The 22,035-nt window shown below is 53.1% G+C and overlaps 1 protein-coding gene across 1 annotated transcript in view; it reads left to right on the top strand.

Moving 5' to 3' along the window:
- The window catches only part of LOC133349396 (calcium/calmodulin-dependent protein kinase type 1D-like), a 62,096-nt gene that overhangs the window by 30,267 nt on the left and 9,794 nt on the right, over window positions 1-22,035 (top strand). Inside the window, exons 3-6 of the mRNA XM_061562788.1 lie at window positions 1,112-1,186; window positions 18,576-18,714; window positions 20,204-20,330; window positions 20,937-21,012. Of these exons, the coding sequence (XP_061418772.1) occupies window positions 1,112-1,186; window positions 18,576-18,714; window positions 20,204-20,330; window positions 20,937-21,012 (417 nt within the window). The remainder of the gene's footprint in view (window positions 1-1,111; window positions 1,187-18,575; window positions 18,715-20,203; window positions 20,331-20,936; window positions 21,013-22,035) is intronic.

Genomic DNA, 22,035 nt, shown 5'->3' on the forward strand with positions numbered 1-22,035 from the left:
ACTCCCCTCCACGCACTCCCCTACCTCTCCCCTCTCGTCTCACTCTACTCCCCTCCACGCACTCTCCTGCCTCTCCCCTCTCATCTCACTCTACTCCCCTCCACGCACTCTCCTGCCTCTCCCCTCTCATCTCACTCTACTCCCCTCCACGCACTCCCCTACCTCTCCCCTCTCATCTCACTCTACTCCCCTCCACACACTCTCCTACCTCTCCCCTCTCATCTCCCTCCACTCCCCTCCTACGCACTCTCCTGCCTCTCCCCTCTCATCTCACTCTACTCCCCTCCACTCACTCTCCTACCTCTTCCCCTCTCATCTCACTCTACTCCCCTCCACACACTCACCACTGCTGCAATCAAGGTATTCTGTTAGTGCACAGCTAAACTTGGAATGTCCATCCAAACGTGCGTCTCTATGTGTGTGTCTGTGTGTGTGTGTCTGTGTGTCTGTGTGTGTGTCTGTGTGTGTGGGGCTGTGTGTGTGTGTCTGTGTGTGTGTGTCTGTGTGTGTGTGTCTGTGTGTGTGTCTGTGTGTGTGTCTGTGTGTGTGTCTGTGTGTGTGTCTGTGTGTGTGTGTCTGTGTGTGTGTCTGTGTGTGTGTGTGTCTCTGTGTGTGTGTCTGTGTGTGTCTGTGTGTGTGGGGCTGTGTGTGTATATATATTTGTCCGAGCGGTTGTACAATGCATAGCGCTACGCTGCGATACGAACCCGGCGACCCGAGTTCGGTTCCCACTCACGACCAACACCGGTGACGATTATCTGAACCGGTCTTGGGCCTCCCCTATGTCGACTCAGCCTTAAATGAGTACCGGGTGTGGTGTGCCAATATCGCCACTGGGAGACAAAGGCGGCCGGGCGTGGTGTTCGCCACACCACCTCATCGCGTGTCGTTCGCTCCTTCACTGGTGCTCGCTATCATCACTTTGCCCTGTCTTTGTCTTTTGTGCCTTTGACTGTGTCCGTGCATGCGTGTAAATGCCCGTGTGTGTGCCTGTGTGTGCGTGTGTGTGCGTGTAAATGCCCGTGTGTGTGCGTGTGTGTGTGCGTGTGTGTGCGCGTGTGTGCGTGTGTGTGCGTGTGTGTGCCCTTGCCTGCACGCGTGCGATCACCAGGCTGAAGCATGAGAACATCGTGTCGCTGGAAGATATTTACGAGAGTCCATCACACCTCTATCTCGTCATGCAGCTGTGAGTACCGACCCAGCGCCTCCCAGCCCCCTCCCAGCCCCTACCCAGCCCCTACCCAGCCCCTACCCAGCCCCTACCCAGCCCCCTGCCGGCTGCCTACTCGGCACCCCCCGGGGTTAACCGGCCGCACTTTTCGAAACCACTTCTCACTTCATCTCCGCCTACCACGACCGCAGCACGCGTTTCTAAGTGTACCAATCATCAGGTGCGTTCGGCGTGCGATGACCTATTTTGTTTTCCAATTGCCCTTGCTACGTCTGACTGTTCAGGAAATAATAAGTGCGCTTGAATTACTTGAGAAGCGGGGGGGGCTGCTGCAGATATCATCAGCCACGATAGGGCCTACGTCTGATTAAAAAAAAAACCCGACGATGCTGCTGCTGATGATGATCAATGCAAATCACTGGCGTTGTGCCACGTGACAGAAAGCAGCACCGCAGCAACGGGAGGAAATAAACACTCGCCGTTGTTTACGCCCTCCGCCCTCCCAGCGTAAACATCCCCGACGCTGACGTACAGCAGCTCCCCCCCCCCACACCGATGTGCCGGCCACGTGGCAGCGGCAATAGCCTCTTTGTTGTTTGGGCGATTCCATGAATTGGGTGGTCTGAACTCAACTTGAAACTTCGTTCGTCCGTTCGTTTCTCAGTTCGCTTGTCCCGGTGAGGGTCGCGGACGGCAGCGTGTTGAGTAGCGGCGGTCCACACCTCCCTCTCCCTGGCGACAGACTCCAGCACTAAATTACTATACACTACACTATACACTACACTGTACACTACACTATACACTACACTATACACTACTACACTATACACTACTACACTATACACTACTACACTATACACTACACTGTACATTACACTATACACTACTACACTATACGCTACTACACTATACACTACTACACTATACACTCCACTATACACTACTACACTATACACTACTACACTACTATACACTACTACACTATACACTACACTATACACTACACTATACACTACACTATACACTACTATACACTACACTATACACTACACTATACACTACTACACTATACACTACTACACTATACACGACTATACCCTACACTATACACTACTACACTATACACTACTATACCCTACACTATACACTACACTATACACTACTACACTATACACGACTATACCCTACACTATACACTACACTATAAGCTACACTATACCCTACACTATACACTACACTCTACACTACACTATACACTACACTATACACTACTACACTATACACTACTATACACTACTACACTATACACTACACTGTACACTACACTATACACTACACTATACACTACTACACTATACACTACTACACTATACACTACACTGTACACTACACTATACACTACACTATACACTACTAAACTATACACTACTTCACTATACACTACTATACACTACTACACTATACACTACTATACACTACACTATACACAAACCCTAGCTCTTCCTGGGTGATTCCCAGGCGTTCCCAGGCCAGCCGAGCGACATCGTCCTGCCAGCAGCAGCAGCAGCGTGTTCCGGGCCTGACCCAGGGTCTGCTGCTGTTGTTGTTGTCTATGTGACCAGGGCAATGCCCCACTCAGCTGTTTCGGAACTCTGTTTTTCCAAAGCGACCTGGTCATCACAAATGATAGCTCAACGGAGTGGCTTGTCACGTGGACATGTATATCGGCCAAATGCTCTTAAACGCTTGATGTCGAATTCTAAATGTGGAGGGGGAAAACCGGAGGACCCGGAGAAAATTCCACGCTACCACAGGGAGAGAGACACGCATACTCCAAATATACAGCAGCAGGCATCGTCAAGGTCGGGATCGAACCCACGACCTCCTGTCGACCAGGCGAGGCAGTTAACACATCCTAGCCACCATGGCTCTTTCTACTTGTATCGCTCCGTGTTTGTTCTGTCCCGTAGCCTAAATGTAACAAAAGCGTTTGTCCTTTCGGTCAGTGGGGGGAGGGGGTGGTGCTTCGTTTGATCATACTTCATCACCACGCTGATCAGGGCGGATAGGTGATGTGGCGGGAGCTGTCCAGGATTTGGTTCGGATACCCACTCGCCCAGGTGTTGGCCGTGGCCGCGGATAGATCGCAGGTCGCCCAGTTCATCACGCGATGCGATGCCCACCGTAGCGCGCCCGCCAATGTAACACGATCATACGATTCGCGCACATCGTAAATCGTTCGTCGCCGCACGATTCCACGCGCGTTATCGCTCGATCAATATAACGCGGTCATCGTGACGACGACGACTCTCTCTCTGCCCCTCCTCTCTCTCTCTCTGTCTGCTGCTGTTGCTGCACTCTTCATTCATTGCGCCGCGTGCAGCCACGGGGGCAGGCGCTGGGTGGGTGGGATGTGCCGAGGGGTGACGGTGGCATTTCGCGGCGGCGCGGATGCAAAGCGTGGAAGACGACAAGAAAGGGGGTCGCTTCGTTCGCGAACCCGGCGCTGTCGAATTTGTGTTACGTCCTCTCTGTTATATAAAGGGCATTGGAGGCCGCATACGAAAGCAAGACAAAGCAAAGCAAAGATCCCCCGTGTAGCCTTAACAGACTGTTGGGGCAAGTGCTGTTAGCGAGTTGCACCTAAAAGGCCGGCACGGCATGCGAGAGGGTGGGTGGCCAACACCACGCCCGGCCGCCTTTGTCTCCCCGGTGGCGATGTTTACACACCGCAACAGGTACTCATTTGAGGCTGAGTCGACATAGGAGAGGCCCAGGGACCGGTTCAGATAATCGTCATTCGTGTTGGCCATGAGCGGGAATCGAATTCTGGTCGCTGGGTTCATAGCGCAGCGCGCTAACCACTACACCACCGCTCCCCTAGGACACACACACACGACCCTACCTCATTCAAATCACACGTACACTCATCTCCATGGGGCTCTATAGACGGTGGTCATCTTGGGGCGAGTGTCTCTATTCAAACGGTGATCCAAGAATATATCGAACCGGCGACCTCGACTCAAACGCAGATTGAGGAATGGATTGGGCCACCAGACAATCAGTAATTCTCTCAATGAACGAGCCGGTCGTGGAGATGAATCAGGAAGCAGTCAGCCGAACATTGATCTCAAGCCGAATTCACCGGAAAATGACACAAGTTGGTGGAATCGATGTTCGGATGCACATCAACTTGAGCGGCGATTCAACTTCAGGGCATTGCGCGCGGCTGCCCGGTCCAGGGCTAAACAAAACAAAAAATCCACGCGCGTGGATGTCTCCTGTCGCTCGCGAGCTTCACGTGGCCCGAGCAATCCAGTCGAGGCAAATCCGTGAGCTCCATGCCGCTGCAGCGTTGAGCGCTCTGGCCGTGAGAGCGCCCGCGCGCTCAGCGGGGAAGTTTGGAGGCGGTGAGTAATGGAGGAGCTCCCTAACCGGTCTCCTCGATCAGCGCTCACGGATTGAGGCTGCCACCCACGCAACCACCCACCCACCCACGCACCCACGCGTCCACGCAACCACCCACCCACCCACGCAACCACCCACGCATCCACGCACCCACCCACGCAACCACCCACCCACGCAACCACCCACCTACGCAACCACCCACCCACCTATCCACCCACGCACCCACCCACCCACGTACCCACCCACGCATCCACCCACGCCTCCACGCACCCACCCACGCAACCACCCACCCACGCAACCTCCCACCCACGCACCCACCCACGCACCCACGCACGCACGCACCCACCCACCCACGCGTCCACGCACGCCTCCACGCACCCACCCACGCAACCACCCACCCACGCACCCACCCACGCAACCACCCACCCACGCAACCTCCCATCCACGCACCCACCCACGCACCCACCCACCCACGCACGCACCCACCCACCCACGCGTCCACGCACGCGTTTGAAGTGCCGCTCGAACGGGTGGAGCGGGCGGGTGCGTGGGAGCGACGGGCGGGCGGGCGAGAGAGAGCCGGCGGGACGCGGCGGATTCGGTCGGGAGGAAGGAGGCCGCGGTGGTTGGTGACTCTTGTCAAACACAGCTGCTGATGATCACTTTAAATGATCGCCTGCACGCAGCACCTGCCCCCCCCTCCCCCCAGGCACCTTAAAAAAAACATGTTTGGCTCTCGCTTCTCCACACAAGGCGCCGGTGCGATCCTTATCGTCCGTGCCAATCCCGGCGATGTTTTTGTTGTTGTTGTCTGTGTTTGTTTACACGCTCTTGACGTTTTCATCGCGGTCGTTAAAATATAACCGCTGCATCATTTTCCCAACCCGCCCTCTTCGCTTTGCGGGCGCCTCTTTTTTTTGCGACCGACCGCCGACTGACGTCACGCAGACCACCGATCTCTTCGTGTGTGCGCGCTGTTAATCATGAAGGACCGTTGTTGTTTAGACATGTGGCGATCGCATGGCCAGAGAGACAGAGAGAGACCGAGAGAGACAGAGAAAGACAGAGAGAGACAGAGAAAGACAGAGAGACCGAGAGAGAAAAACAGAGAGACAGAAAGAGACTACGAGACAGAGAGAGACAGAGAGTATCAGAGAGTGCTTAGCTCCTCGGAAAGCAGCGTGCTGCGCCTCTAGAATGTCTTTTGGCCTACTACTCCACGCTGGCCGGACGTTCTGGAAAAGGTGGCAGTACCCACACTTTACCCCATCACATGCGATCTGCCAATCGATTCTATACTTATTGGACATCTGTGAAGAAAAATCTGCATAGCTCATCGGATTAATCCAGGATAAATAAATTAGTATTCCGAGTAGTGATGCTGCTGTGCAGAACTGTCGCGTTCTCGTGGCGAGCCAGGATATGGCAACGTGCTCGACGCCCACGGGGAGGGAGATTCATCAACATCTTTGTGTGATCCATCAACCCTCGCTGTACCTCCACAGTGCTGGATGACACACCACCACCCACCACCACCACCACTACCCACCACCCATCACCACCCATCACCACCATCCACCACTCATCACCACCCACCACCACCCACCACCCATCACCACCCACCACCACCACACACCACCACCCACCACCACCACCCACCACCACCCACCACACCACCACCCACCACCTCACACCACCACTCACCACCACCCACCACACCACCCACCACCACCACCCACCACCACCACACCACCACTCACCACCACCCACCACACCACCACCCACCACCACCCACCACCACCCACCACCACCTCACACCACCACACCACCACCCACCACCTCACAACACCACCACCACCCATCACCACTACCCACCACCAACCCACCACCACCACCCACCACCACCCACCACCACCTCACACCACCACCCACCACCCACCACCACCCACCACCACCCATCATTCCACCGCAAACATCTCTGAACTTATCGTCGCATCTCACAAAACCCTCGAACAGTCCATCACTACAGCAACGTGATGCTCTGACACGTGCTTTCGCTCAATCAGCATCGTCATCGTGTGTGTATTCACCGTGACATCACACGCCGCCGTCGTCGTTGATGTCACGCGTTGATGTCACGGTGTGTGTATTCACCGTCACGTGACACGCCACGTGGGCGTTCGAGATCATTGTGACGTCGTTCGCAAGAGTTGGGCCCTCGCCGTAGCGTGCGGCGTCCAACTTTGACCAAATGTGAACAAACAAACAAAATAAACCGGTAAATAAACTCAATTTGGACGACACGTAGCAAACCATCCCTCCCCCACCTCCTCATTCTCCCGGGACTCCGTTGAAAACATGCAGTAGCATCGTTAATGATAGTAATAATAATCCATCATGAATCACAACACCATCTTCTTGTGTTGATGCGGCAACTACTGGCGATGAGCACGTGCCCGCAGGGCAAGGGACAACTTGACATTTTGAAATAGGTCGCCCCAAATGCATTGCTTACGCGCGTGCATTCGATCTCATTTCGCACGTGTAAATATCGCAGGATAAATAATCACAGAGACGCATTATGATTATTTTTTTGCACGCAGTTTATATATATATAATCTTGGCAACACACATTGGGGCTGATTTTCACAATATCAACACGAGCCCGCGGTGGCTGGAAATGAACTGACACCTTGGGGACGTCATTTTAATAAAAGTACGTCAGCATTTCTGGCTGCTGCTGCTGTTGTCTGAGGTCGGTGTTAAATCCGTGTTCGAATTATATATATATTGTTCGCTCTCCCTGTTGCTATGTCAAATCAGCGCCGCCTCTCGTAGAAAGGAAATTATTTTGTTGAGAATTCCGCCGTCAAAATTGCCTTCAGCTTGGCGTATTCATGGCGCGAATGAAGGCCAAGGCCAGGTGAGTGCATGCAGACATTCTGAGGGCCCGTTGAGGCATTCGGCCTCTCACCCAGTGCAGTCCTGGTAGGTAAGAAAAAACAAAACCGTGCTGAGCAAAGTGTTAAAGGTGCAGGCCTGCAAGTGCAGCTCGCATCCCTGCTGGCTGAATAGCCTCTTGTTGTGGAAGCGCTGGAGAGCCTGTATAGGTAGGTATTTGGCCTACTCTTCCACTCTGACCAGACGTCGTGTACAAGGGGGGGTAGGGGAGTGTACCCACACTTTGACCCACCACACGCGATTTGCCGATCTTTTTATACAGACGCGGCGAGCAAGGGGTGGGGGGAGGAGCGATTTGAGAAACTTGCGCCGTGGTTTTCAAAATCCCGAATGGAGATGGAATCGAACCGTTGACCTCTGGGGTTGCAAGCCCGGTGTGTTGCCCATTGCACTATCACAGTAGCATTGCAAAGATAAAGATCCCCCATATAGCTTTAACAGACTGTTGGGGCACCTGCTATTAGCGAGCACCTATGAAGGTCAAAAGATAAAGACAAATATCCCCCGTATAGCCTGACGGAATGTTGGTGCAAGTGCTGTTAGCGAGCACCTATGAAGGCCAGCACGGCACACGAGGGGGTGGCTGGCCAACATCACACCCAGTGGCGATGTTTACACACTGCACAAGGTATTCATTTGAGGCTGAATCGACCTAGGGGAGGCCCAGGACCGGTTCAAATAAATAATTTTCACTGGTGTTGGCCGTGAGCGGGAATTGAACAAGGGTCGCCAGGTTCATAGCGCAGCACGCTAACCACAACACCACCGCTCCCCACACACACAAAGACAAAGACATATAGCCTTAACAGACTGTAGGGGCAAGTGCTGTTAGCGAGCAGCTATGAAGGCCGCAACAGTACACGAGGGGGTGGGTGGCCAGCACCACGCCCGACCGCCTTTGTCTTCCCACTGGCGATGTTTACACACCGCACCAGGTACTCATTTGAGGCTGAATCGACCTAGGGGAGGCCCAGGACCGGTTCAGATAATCGTCACTGGTGTTGGCCGTGAGCGGGAATCGAACCCGGGTCGCCAGGTTCATAGCGCAGTGCGCTAACCACTACACCACCGCTCCCCGCACACACACAGTCACACACGCACACAGCCACATTGAGAGTGCGCGCGTTAACAAACCCGGATAAACAAACCACCACAAGTGGACGGCGAATTCAGACCGGCGTTGACGCAGGAGCGGAGCGAGGTGAAGAGTCGTGGCACGCGTCCTCGAGCCCGCACGACATCCCGCGGACGCGTAAACAGCCGCGCACGCTCCCAGAGCGGCGCGTCACCCGGCGTAGTCGCCCTCGTCCTTACCGCCTCCCCTCTCCGCCACGCCTCCGATTGGCCACGGTTTGCTACGTACGGTGCGAAAGAAGTTCAACGTACAGAATCAGCATATTTGTTTGTACAGGAGGAATCCGATAAGCTATGAAGCTTTTTTCACAGACGTCCAGTAGTTTCACAGATGTCAGTAGTTTAACAGACATCCAGTAGTTTAAGTGATGTCCTGTAGTTTCACAGACCGGTAGTAGATTCAGGGGCACCAGGGCCCACGGGCCGGAGTGGCTCAGCCACCACCCCAGCTATGGTGTGGAGGGGAGTGAGAATTGGACATGGGGGGTCCCGTTTTATTATAAACTAAACTAATTTTTAAAAAAATTACCAGCTAAGGCTCCACCGAGCTATATCGCTCTTTTTCAGAGGAATTAAAACCTGGTTGAATGAATACGAAACTCTGATAGGCTTAGGCTGCTTCCTCGTCGGTGCTGCTATCGTACTCGGGGCCGTCGGACACGGGGTAGTCGTAGAATGCGGCGGGCAGGTTGGTCTTGATGAACACGAGCTTCTCCTCCACAATCGTGGGCGCCAGTGAGTTCCTTAGCTTGGAATGGATGAAGCCCATCGTTGAGAAGTGCGGTTCTGCAATTAGAACCAATTAAACCGGATTTCTCCCAATCTCAGATGATCGGGTTTAATATAAAAAGACAATTAAACTCGATTGTAAAAAACCCGACTGTGCCACCCTTGATTGGACGTGGTTCGTGGATGTCGGCACGCGGACTGTGTCGCGTTGCATTCGGAATCGTCGACGCACGCACTCTGCTACCTCTCCCCTCTCATCTCACTCTACTCCCCTCCACGCACTCTCCTACCTCTCCCCTCTCATCTCACTCTACTCCCCTCCACGCACTCTCCTACCTCTCCCCTCTCATCTCACTCTACTCCCCTCCACGCACTCTCCTACCTCTCCCCTCTCATCTCACTCTACTCCCCTCCACGTACTCTCCTGCCTCTCCCTCTCATCCCACTCTACTCCCCTCCACGCACTCTGCTACCTCTCCCCTCTCATCTCACTCTACTCCCCTCCACGCACTCTCCTGCCTCTCCCCTCTCATCTCACTCTACTCCCCTCCACGCACTCTCCTGCCTCTCCTCTCTCATCTCACTCTACTCCCCTCCATGTACTCTCCTGTCTCTCCCTCTCATCCCACTCTACTCCCCTCCACGCACTCTGCTACCTCTCCCCTCTCATCTCACTCTACTCCCCTCCACGTCCTCTCCTGCCTCTCCCTCTCATCCCACTCTACTCCCCTCCACGCACTCTGCTACTTCTCCCCTCTCATCTCACTCTACTCCCCTCCACGCACTCTCCTGCCTCTCCCCTCTCATCTCACTCTACTCCCCTCCACGCACTCTCCTGCCTCTCCCTCTCATCCCACTCTACTCCCCTCAGCGCACTCTGCTACCTCTCCCCTCTCATCTCACTCTACTCCCCTCCACGTACTCTCTCACCTCTCCATCGCATCTCACTGCCTGTAGTCGTGCCTGTCTGAGAGTGCGTCAGTGTTTATCTGAAGCGGTCCTGGACCTCCCCTAGATCGACTCAGTACCTGCTACGGTGCGTAAACATCGCCACGAGGGAGACAAAGGCGGCCTGGCGTGGTGTTGGCCACCCGCCCCCTCGTGTGCCGTCCCGACCTTCCTCTGTGCTCGCGAACAGCACTTGCCCCAGCAGCCTGTTCAGGCTACACAGGGGCTCCGTGCCTCTGTCTCGGTGTTCACGAGTGACGCGATGTGACATTGTGACGCTCGGGTACACGGTGATGATGCCATCCCATTGACCGGGGTTCCACTGCTGGCCGTGGCGCGCTCTCCCGTGCGGCATCGTGGATTCCGCCTTTGCCTTTGGCTTCCCTTTATGTTCACTCAACCTTAAATGATTACCAGGAGTGCCTCGTGCGCGTGTGTGCGTGTGTGTGAACATCGGCAACGGGGAGACTAAGGCGATCGGGCGCGGCTGCTCGCGACCCCATCCCCGCGTGCGTGCCGCGTCAGACTTAATACCCTAAGTGCACTCCGTCGGCGATTGCTTTCCCCAAATTGGATCGTGAGTCGCATTGTTTCGAGGGCCTCTTGGATGCTAGCGGCGATCGTCCCCTTCAGTGTAAACAACGCGCAGCCGCAGCCGAGCTTCGTCAGTATCGAGGCGCGTTTCAATCGACCCCCCCCCCCCCCTCTAAACGAGACATTCCATCTCGAGGCGTTTTCCAGGTGAGATGTTTGAACGTCAAAGTGTCCGTACACTCACCTCCACCAGGTGTGTCACGTGAACAGAACGTGACAATGAATTGCTGCTGACGCGTCGCCGGGGGTGTGCGTGCGTGTGTGTGTATGCGTGCGTGTGTGTGTATGCGTGCGTGTGTGCGTGCACATGGCCTGGCACAAGCGTCGTGGTGACGTCTACGCCACGTCGTGGCGGTTGTTGTTGTTGTTGTGTGTGCGTGTGCGTGTGGGGAGCGGTAGTGTAGCGGTTAGCGCGCTGCGCTATGAACCTGGCGACCTGGGTTCGATTCCCGCTCACGGCTAACACCAGTGAAGATTATCTGAACCGGTCCTGGGCCTCTCCTAGGTCGACTCAGCCTCAAATGGGTACCTGGTGGGGTTGTGTAAACATCGCACTAGGGAGATACAAAGGCGGTCGGGCGAGGTGCTGACCACGCACCCCCTCGTGTGCCGTGTCGGCCTTCATAGGTGTTCGCTAACAGCACTTGTCCCAGCAGTCTGCTAAGGTTGTACGGAGGGTCTCTGTCTTTGCCTTTGTTGGAGAGCAAACCCACAACTTATTTACAATTGGGTGCGACGTTTGTCGCTGCCGATTGCAACTCGAATCATCGTCATCATCCTCAGGCGTGTAGTGCCAGAGGCGCGTCCCCGTGTCTTCAATAGGGCGAGTTGATGTCATCGCTGTTCACCTTTAAGTGAAAAGGAACCAGGATGGGCACATGTAATCCTTACATGTATCCTTACAGCAGGTGAGGTTTATAATTGAGGAAAAACGACATTTTATAAATGGGAATGGGAGGTGTGGACCGCCACTACTCAACAAGCTGCCGCCAGGACCCTGACCAGGACAAGCGGACTGAGAAACGAACAGATGAACGTCGACTTTGGAGGCAACTTGTGCGTCTGTGGACATCGGTGTCCACGGGGCTAATCGGGTATTCTTTTCTCTCCCATCGAGGCAAAATAATAATATTTTAAAAAAGATTCCGTCTTTAAAAGTGTACATTTCTATTCATCATATACGCTCGGTACGTCTCTGTGCGAGGAGCGGTTAAATATGCATGGTGTTGTCGTTACGGGCGACTGCTGCTGCAGTAAGCGGGGTTACGTTTCAGTGCCCGTACAGTGGTCCGCAAACGTGAGCTATTTATTCTAAACCCCTCTCCCCTTTCTCTCCCCTCTCTTCTCTACCCTCTTCACTCTCTCTCTCTCTCCTCCCTCCTCTCTCGTCCTTCTCTTTTTTTTACGATCAGTGGAAACAAGAAGATGCTCAGTGTATTCGGCACTTTGCTTCGTTCATCATTTCGTAATTTTTTTAAATTAAATTTACCTCCCTTCCCTCTATTCTCTACCCTCTTCACCCTCTCTGTCTTTTTTTTACGATCAGAGGAAACAAGAAGATGATGGTTGTGGTGGCACTTTGCTTCGTTCATCATTTCGGTTTTTTATGCTTTCCTTTATGTCCCCCCCCCCCTCTCGCTCGCTCACTCTACCCCCTTCACCCTCTCTCCCCCCTCTCTCGTCCCTCTCCTCTCTCTTCTCCCCTCCACTCTCTCTCTCTCCTGTACTCCGCTTTCTGTCATCTACTGACCTCTCCACTCCTCAATTCTACGTTTTGTCCCCTCCTGGTTCACTCTCCCTCCTCTCCTCTCTCCTTTCATCCCCTTTGCTGCCTCTACCGTCCTCTCTTCTCTTCCACGCTACTGTTTGTGTCCCCCCCCCCCCCCCCGTCTCTCTTCGCTTCTTTACTCTCTCCACTACTTTTAGTGGCGTCGCGCGGTTGACTTGGGCCCCCCCCCCTGGTGCAAACGAAGACCACAGCCCCTCACCCCTCCTCCCCTTCACTCGCTATCGGTCGCCTGCCGCCTTGAACCCCGAGACTCCCCGTCTTGTAGGGGCTCCCTGCGCAGTGGCGAGACTCCCGTCTTGTAGGGGCTCCCTGCGCCGTGGCGAGACTCCCGTCTTGTAGGGGTCACCCTGCGCAGTGGCGAGACTCCTCGTCTTGTAGGGGCTCCCTGCACAGAGGCGAGACTCCCGTCTTGTAGGGGTCACCCTGCACAGTGGCGAGACTCCCGTCTTGTAGGGGTCACCCTGCGCAGTGGCGAGACTCCCGTCTTGTAGGGGCTCCCTGCACAGAGGCGAGACTCCCGTCTTGTAGGGGTCACCCTGCACAGTGGCGAGACTCCCGTCTTGTAGGGGTCACCCTGCGCAGTGGCGAGACTCCCGTCTTGTAGGGGCTCCCTGCACAGAGGCGAGACTCCCGTCTTGTAGGGGCTCCCTGCACAGAGGCGAGACTCCCGTCTTGTAGGGGTCACCCTGCACAGAGGCGAGGCTCCCGTCTTGTAGGGGTCACCCTGCACAGTGGCGAGACTCCCCTCTTGTAGGGGTCACCCTGCACAGTGGCGAGACTCCCCTCTTATAGGGGTCACGCTGCACAGTGGCGAGACTCCCGTCTTGTGGGGGCTCCCTGCGCAGTGGCGCTGGGGCTGCCCAGCCGAGTGTGCGGCACCGACAGCGCACCCGGCTCACGCGGTTCGCCTCCCTCCCTCCCTCTCTCTCTCTCCCGGCTGGCGTGAGGCGGGTGACCATTCGCAGTTTAGATTCTCAGGCGCATTCGGCCGTGGCAAAGCTGCAACGCGATGGATTTGCTCGTGCGTGAAGGGGCGAAAGGAAGTCTCAACACCGCTAAGGGTCTCTCACGGGCGGAGAGCTTCGGCTTCTTGGCTCCAGCTACACCCCCCCCCCCCCCCACAACGCCCCACACGCTAAACGTATCCTCAGCCTATTGGGCCAAACAAACATCGCCAACGCTGAAAAACTGGCGTAAAACGACTCAATTGGGATGACACAACATTGAGCTTGTGCATCGTGGAGGACCTCAACGGGGCTTTAGACCGAGCCGTACAATCATCGTGTGCCGTGCTCTGCCCACTGATGGCCGTGTCGTCATCATCGTCATCGTCGTGTGACCGATACTGGATGGACACGTGACTGTGGTGGCAGAACACGAGAAGAAGTCGTGACCACAGACCAAGGTTGACCCCCGACTGCGAAATTCTGGCAAATCGCCTGATGAAGTTGCTTGTTGCAATCACCAGCGGAACGTCGAATTCAAATTGTCAATATTGTGGGTTTACTCTCCAGCACACCGATGTGCTGTACTAGTACCTAAATGGCACGTTCTGTTAACGTGACAAACCCTACTAATTGGCTGTGTCGGGTGGTGGTGGGTTAACGACACATTTATATTGACGAGATCTAACCCCAACAAAACAAACCTTTATCATACGAAAGCTTGGCAAGACCCTCCTGAAAATAAAACCCTTGAGACTCCGTGAGACTTAATTTATTTAAAATGTTTTATTATTAATATCAACAATCATTATGACCGGCTCACCCTGCAATGGGCCAGATCTCACCGGGGCTTAGGCAGCCGGCTGCGTTGAGAATGGAATGGTGACGAGAGCGTGGCAATAGCAGCTGTTTGGCTTTGAGGTGGCCAGGAAATGGGACAGAAAATGGGTTCGTGAACCCATCTCTGCGGACCTCTTGAGTTTTCACCCGCTGTGTGTGTCCTGGTTTTCTCCTCGCATTAAAACACTCATTAAGATTTAATTAGTCAAAACAACCCCGCGATGCAAAATTAAGTCGGCTTTCAAATATAACGCGAAGGTGCGAATTTACAACACACACAACGCGCTCAAAATATTAATAATTTAGCGCCGCCTTTAATAGCAGATGAAAGTTAACGGTAGCGGGCTGACGTTTCGGGCGATGACCCTTTTCCAGAACGCAGTACAGTACAATCAAAAGCACTCATCACACGAGCCGACAGCGGCGCCTTTGTACAAGCGCGGCGCCTCGTCAACCCACCGCCGCATTGAGGCCGCCTGATCGACCATACTTCGCCACTCTGGTCAGCGGTGATTTTAGTTGGTGAAGGCAGGTGGGGAGGTGTCCGGAACCAGCTCAGAGATATCCCTCGGCAGCTGACGCCACCCGCGGGCTGGGGGTCGAACGGCTGTAGCTGGGCTCACAGCGGCGCAGTGCGCAAGATTTCTTCTGCCCGACGCTCCAATGTCGTACCGGTCATTTAGTTTAATTCATCCCAACAATGAAACAGACAATACCATCGCCCCTCCTCTTCTCATATCTGTCTCTCCGCATGTGTATGTTGTTCAGACGATTATCCGTCGGTCACACGGCCTTCTGGGAGAGTGCATAACTCCAGTAGCGCGGGGTTTAACTTACAGGGGTCAGGAGCGTGCGACTCTTTGAGTGACTGGCTTCGTGACGTTGTCGTCACCATCTCGTACTCTCATACACTGTGCCTCTTCCAAAAAAGATTATTTATTTATTTAAAATTTTCCCCCAAATTATACTTTTTTATCTTCTTGTTATTTTGGTGGTCCGAGCTCTGGTTTAACGCAAGCGAACCTGTGGACGGTTTTCGACCGTCCGGTGACTCATCAGCAGAGTCGAATTTGTTTCTGCTCGTGGTGAGTCGGTGTGTTTGAGTAGGGGGGGAGGAGGCGCGGGAGGTGTTAGTGCCGCTGGGCCTGCCACGCGGCGCAGTGAGCCGATCGAAATGAAAATGAACAACAGAGGAGAGAGAGAGAAGAGGCATGGGGCAGTGGAAAACTGTGAACGGCGAGGTGAGAGGTTTGGAGGTAAACAAAGCAGCGACGTAGAACATCTGTCCGCACTCCAGCGTGCGTGCATCGAGCGGCGTGCAGCCGCTAGGAAGGAGCCATAGACGACACACGAAGGCACGCAGGGGCGACTCTTACACTCACAAACAACAACAACACAAATAACACGCAAATCGTGACACGCGTACGAACTCCCAAAACATAAATTGTTGGGGGAGGGGAGGTGAATTGTCTCTTCGACAGATGTGACGCAGCCCTTGGGAAAATATCGAGATGAATTCGTTACGCGGACGTCGTTTTAACGAAAAAAAATTAATGGGAAGGCTAATGGTGTATATTGTTAATTATAATAATAATTGTGTTCTAATGACGTTAGTGTCGCTAATGGATTCGGGGAATGGGCCGCGGGGCACGTCGGGTTCACGCCGAGTCCCCAATTCATCCGCCTCGCTGACGAGGCGACGCGTCCACTCACAACCAGCACAGCCACGGGTAACCTCGACAACGCGACCACGGGTAACCTCGACAACGGCCACGGGTAACCTCGACAACGCGGCCACCGTGGCCTCGAGTGACATTCTCAATCCACTGCTAGATGGAAGCCCCACTCCCCCCCCCCCCCCCCCCCCCCCCCCCATAGCGTGTTGCCGTCTCTGTGGTCTTCTTCTTCTTCTTGGTTCTTTCAGTAAAGTCACGTAGAAGGGAAGTAATAAAATAATAATAATAAAACATAATAAAATAATTCTCACGACGTTTCGGCCACAACGCAAGCAGCCGTCCTCAGGTGGAGAACAGCTCTGTCGAGAAGGCAGAGTCGAAACCTCGTGAGAGTGGCCGAAACGTCGTGAGAGTTATTTTATGATGTTTAATTTTTATAATTGTATTATTTCCCTTCTACGTGACTTTACCGAAAGAACCAAGAAGATGAATCCCTGCAGTCACGAAAGCTTTAAATCGAAACTTATTCTTCTTGTTTTGTTTTACCAAACACCCATCATCATCTTCATCATAATTCACTGGCACTGTCCGCATCAATGTCAATCATTGATTCCCCTCCGCCCCCTGGTTGAGGACTCGGACTCGCAGTCTAAGCGTTGCAATTCGTGAAGCCACGTGCTGTGTGCAAGCCCCCCCCCACCCCCCTTCAAGACGTCAGGCATGGGTTGGACACAACCCGTGGCTTCACTTCGCTTCAAACGGCCCGCGGCCACACGAGGTGGCCAACCACTTGAAATAAAACAATAACATATATAATAGAATGCTTTTAATCTTGACTTGAAGCTTTCGTGACAGCAGGAATCCATAGTCAAGGGAGCAGACATAGTGCTGCTCGTAGCAGACATCGCAGCTATCGCGATTGTCACCTGAAGACGAACGCTGCTTGTGTTGCGTTCGAAACGTCGTCATTTATTTTATTTTATTTCTACCTACGTGACTTTACCGAAAGAACCAAAGAGTACAGAATTATTTTTGTGAAGGACTTTCAATATAGCGGCGAGGAAAACCACATTGAGTACGTGGAGAAAAAGTCACGAACACCTCCTCCCGTAACTATCAATGTCTGATTTTCGATTTCAAGCGTTCGTGACTGCAGGGATTCATCTTCTTGGTTCTTTCGGTAAAGTCACGTAGAAGGGAAATAATAAAATAATAAAAATAAAACATCATAAAATACAATTCTCACGACGTTTCTGCCACAATGCAAGCAGCCGTCCTCAGGCGAAGAACAGGTCTATCAGAAAGACAGCGTCTGACTTTACCGAAAGAACCAAGAATATCAATGTCTGAGTTCATTCGGCACAGGAGCATCTGAGTGGCAAGCTCAGAGACATTCCTAAGCCTTAGCCCGATCTTAAATAGCTGAGCCCAGAACGGCAATGACTGTCCCCCCCCGCCTCCGACAAAGAGACCCCCCCCCTCCTCCCCTCCCCCCACCCGCTCTGAAGGGCCCCGTGTTGTGCCCGCTACCGTTGATGCGCCTGGAACTACGTTGCCATTGAACGTGAGAATGTTGCAATGTACGATAGGTGGGAGGATGCGGAAAAAAATATTTTATATATATAAATGTTTCTATTTATGTAATATGTATAAAAACATATATTTTTATATATGTAAAAAAATGAATATTTTTACATTTCTTATAAATATTTTCTTATTTACTTCTATGAGCCAGGAATGTCTGTGTGTCCCGCGCGTGACGTCACTTCACGTCGGCCAGCCCCCCTCATTAATACTCATGAACAGGTGACGTCCTCCACATGGACTCCCCCCCCCTCATGAATAATAAATAGTGGGTGACGTCACTCCACATGGGGGGGGGCGAGGCGCCTCCTCCCCCCTCCTCAGCGTCAACTTACAACCCTCACTACAAAGCCAGAACCCTCACGTCTATTGAGACATAGAAGTAAAAAGGACGTCATGATGAACAAGGGATTATAACCTTTAAATGAAAAAAATCTGCGTCACCGTGTCCTTACAAATTGCTCACAAATTGATGCAATGAATATCACATCGCGGACTGCTTTTCGTTTGCAAGTTTCAGATTTACTGCAATACACCCGTCCTTGGACGAGCAGAAGGCTAGTAAAAAATTATTTTAGTAATATGTATTAAATATGTGTATAGAACTATTTATAAAAAAATTAATAAAACATATTTTTATATATATATATAAAAATATTTCTACAAATATTTCTACAAATATTTTTTATACAACATATAAAAATATATTTTAAAAATCTATCAAAAAAAACACGCAAAAGCAAAGCACGAGGGAGACGCGACGTGACCCCCTTGGCGCGCTGTGCCACCGGGCGCAGGGTGTCTGGCGGGGAGCTCTTCGACCGCATCGTGGAGAAGGGCTTCTACACGGAGCGCGACGCCAGCCGCCTCATCCGCCAGATCTTGGACGCCGTCGGCTACCTGCACCGCATGGGCATCGTCCATCGCGACCTCAAGGTTCGCCGCTCGCCGCGACGCGGAGACGACGCTGTCGTCCGCGTGGATTGGTTTCGTTTGTTCGTTCGCTCGCGTCCTTCCCCCCTCCTCGCGCCTCCGCACGGTTGCGCTGCGTATGGTGCGAAAGAGGTTCGACGTACGTACGTACAAAGACTCACTCAGAGACCCAGAGAATCACCACACAGAGACCCATAGACTCATCACACAGAGACCCACAGATTCATCACACGGAGCCCCATAGACTCACCACACATAGACCCATAGACTCATCACACATAGACCCATAGACTCATCACACAGATACTCATAGTCTCATCACACAGAGATCCATAGACTGACACAGAGACCCACAGACTCACCACACAGAGACCCACAGACTCACCACACAGAGACCCATAGACGGCCGCGTGGCGAGCGGCCAACGCGACGACTCCGGTCCAACCTGGATTCGCGATTCTCCGGCCACGACCAACGGCGACAATCAGTGGCGACGACTGTACATCTGAACTCGTCTTGGATCTCCTCTAGGTCTGCTCAGCCTCAGACGAGTACCTGGAGCGGCGTGCAAACGTCAGCCCCGGAGAGACGAAGGCGGCCCGCTCGAGCGCCTCGTGCGCCGCGCCGGCCTTAAAGAGCGCTCGCCGAACAGCACTTGCCCCGACAGTCCGTGCGGGCTACACGGGGGGTCTTTGTCTATGCGCGCGCTTATCTTCGGCTAAATCAGTGAAGCGGCAGTGCAGTTGACGTGACGCCCGATAAGGGCCGCGTTGGCCACGGTATCGCGGTGCAGGCTCACTGAGTAATTGAGCGCGGCTGTCGTTAGCGTCGTCTGCGAGTCAAACATTACGGTGAATGCCTCTCTTGTCGCGACAGAGAGAGGGAGAGAGAGAGATCCAGGGATTGAGAGATGCGCGAGCTACAGCCGGGGCCTCGCAGCTTGCCGCACGATGATTGTAACGGAATAAGAGATGCTGCCCCACACGTGACATCAGCGTTTGCTTCGGTCACCAGGGAGTCGTTTATAATGAACGTGATGATGATGATGATGATATAATGATGGCTGCTATTGCAATATGATTGGAATGATTGTGCGAAGTTTAGTAACGGTGGTATTCATGATGATGATGATGATGGCAGTGATAATGATCTTGACAGGAACGATGAGAACGAGAGGAATAATCGTTTTGGCAGTCACGATTACTACGATAAGAATAATGACACCGATGATGATGATGGCAGTGATAATGATAATGACAGTAATGATGAAAATTATAATAGCAACAATAATCATATTGGCAGTCATGATGACTACGATAAGAATAATGCCGCTGATAATGATGTTATTGATAATGATAGCAATGCTGTGCTAATTAAATTAGCAGTCTTGGTTGTAGTGACAACACGATATTGATCATTCCGACGACGATAATGACAACGACGACGGCGATGATGATGACGACGACCTGTCGTGTCGTGCCCCGTGTCTCAGCCGGAGAACCTGCTCTACTACAGCCCGGACGAGGACTCCAAGATCATGATCAGCGACTTCGGGCTCTCCAAGGTGCAGATGACTGGGGACGTGATGTCTACGGCGTGCGGCACCCCGGGCTACGTGGGTACGCCGCGCAGCCAAACCACGCGCGGTGCCAGCGCTGCCGCTGCCGCTGTCGAGTGCGCGATCTGTGGATGCTGAACGAGATTGGGGAGGCGGGGGGGTGCTTTATCTCTACACGTGGCATGTACCTGGGGGGGCGGGGGGGTCGTTGTCTTTGCCGGCATTCGTAGGTGCTCGCTAACAACACTTGTCCCCGAAGGTCTGTTGAGACTATACGGGGGATCTTCGTATTTGTGCCGTGCCGGCTTTCGTAGGTGCTCGCTAACAGCACTTGTCCCCAAAGTATGTAAGGTCTATATGGGGGGTCTTTGTCTTTGTATATAAATGTTCTTGTGTGGGGAAGTGGCAGCACACCACGAAACCAGCTACGCGAGTTCCATTTCTACTGACGGACACCAACACCAGTGACGGTTATCTGAATCCGATCCTGGGCCTGCCCTAGGTCGACTCAGCCCCAAATGAGTAGCTGGTGCAACGTGCACACATCGTCTCCTCGTGTGCTGTGCCTTCCTGCGTAGGTGCTCGCTACACTAACAGCACTTGCCGCGACAGTCGGTTGAAGGCTATATGGGGGATCTTTGTCTTTTTTTTCTCTCGTGAACGTCAGCCCCCGAGATCCTGGCACAGCTTCCATACGGCAAAGAAGTCGACTGCTGGTCCATTGGTGTCATCGCCTACGTGCTGTGAGTGTCTCCCCCCCCTCCCCCCCGGGCAACCCCTCTCCCCACCAGCACAATCAGCTCAACGCAGTCGTCAATAAGACCGTGGCCATCAAAGTCAATATAAGTATATAGCAGGTGACGTTTCGGGCGATGACCCTGTGGTATGAAGTAGGGCCATTGCCCGAAGCGTCGCAACCTAAAATGTATTTATTTCCCCCCCCTTGTAAAGCCACAGTGTGATTGGCGACTGGGCCGAGTTTGGTTTCTCTTCTTCTTTTCTACTGGGTCGTGGTCGCGAGAGTATTCGCGAGGTGCCATGGACACAGCTGATGCCTGGCTCTCCCTCGTGGCACGTGATGACCGTGCAGGCGATACTCGCCGTGGCGCCGTGCGGCTCCCGGTGTATTTTCGGGCCGGTGCCACGTGGCGTCCCGCACGGCGTTCGGCGTCGTTCCGATACCACGTGCCCAAGAGCTCTTTCGGGAACCAAACGGAGGAGTTTTTTGTTTTTGTTGTTTAATGTTCAGTTCCTGAAGAAGCCCCCAGCACGTGGAAGTGAACGTCGGACATTGTGCCGAAGAGCGGGCGAATTGTTATTATATTCCTACATAATGTAAAACTAAGAAAAACTATTTTTTTAACAGGTAAGGCCTACTGAGCTATTTAGCTATTTTTAGAAGCGGCTTGGCCACAAGTTATAGCTCAACGAAGTGGCTTATCATCTGGAACTTTACAGCAGCCAAATATTCTAAAGGCATGTTTCTAAATGTGGAGGGAAAACCCGAAGGGACCCACAGAAAAATCTTCGCGACCACGGGGAGAAAGACACGCAAACGCCACATATACAGCAGGTGTCAGGGTTGGGATCGAACCCACGACCTCCTGTATACCAGGCGAGGTAGTTAACATCTCGCCTCCGCGGCCAGATGTAAGCAATGTCAGCCGGTGGTCGACAGCTGCATGTGAGGATGGAGGATTTGTATTATTTGTAAGTGCGTTTACTTATTTACCTACTTTGAGAATTATTTAGTTGCATTATTGAAC

Source organism: Lethenteron reissneri, chromosome 30, assembly GCF_015708825.2.
Source record: "Lethenteron reissneri isolate LAM-NWPU_2019-01 chromosome 30, ASM1570882v1, whole genome shotgun sequence".
Classification (NCBI taxonomy): domain Eukaryota; kingdom Metazoa; phylum Chordata; class Hyperoartia; order Petromyzontiformes; family Petromyzontidae; genus Lethenteron; species Lethenteron reissneri.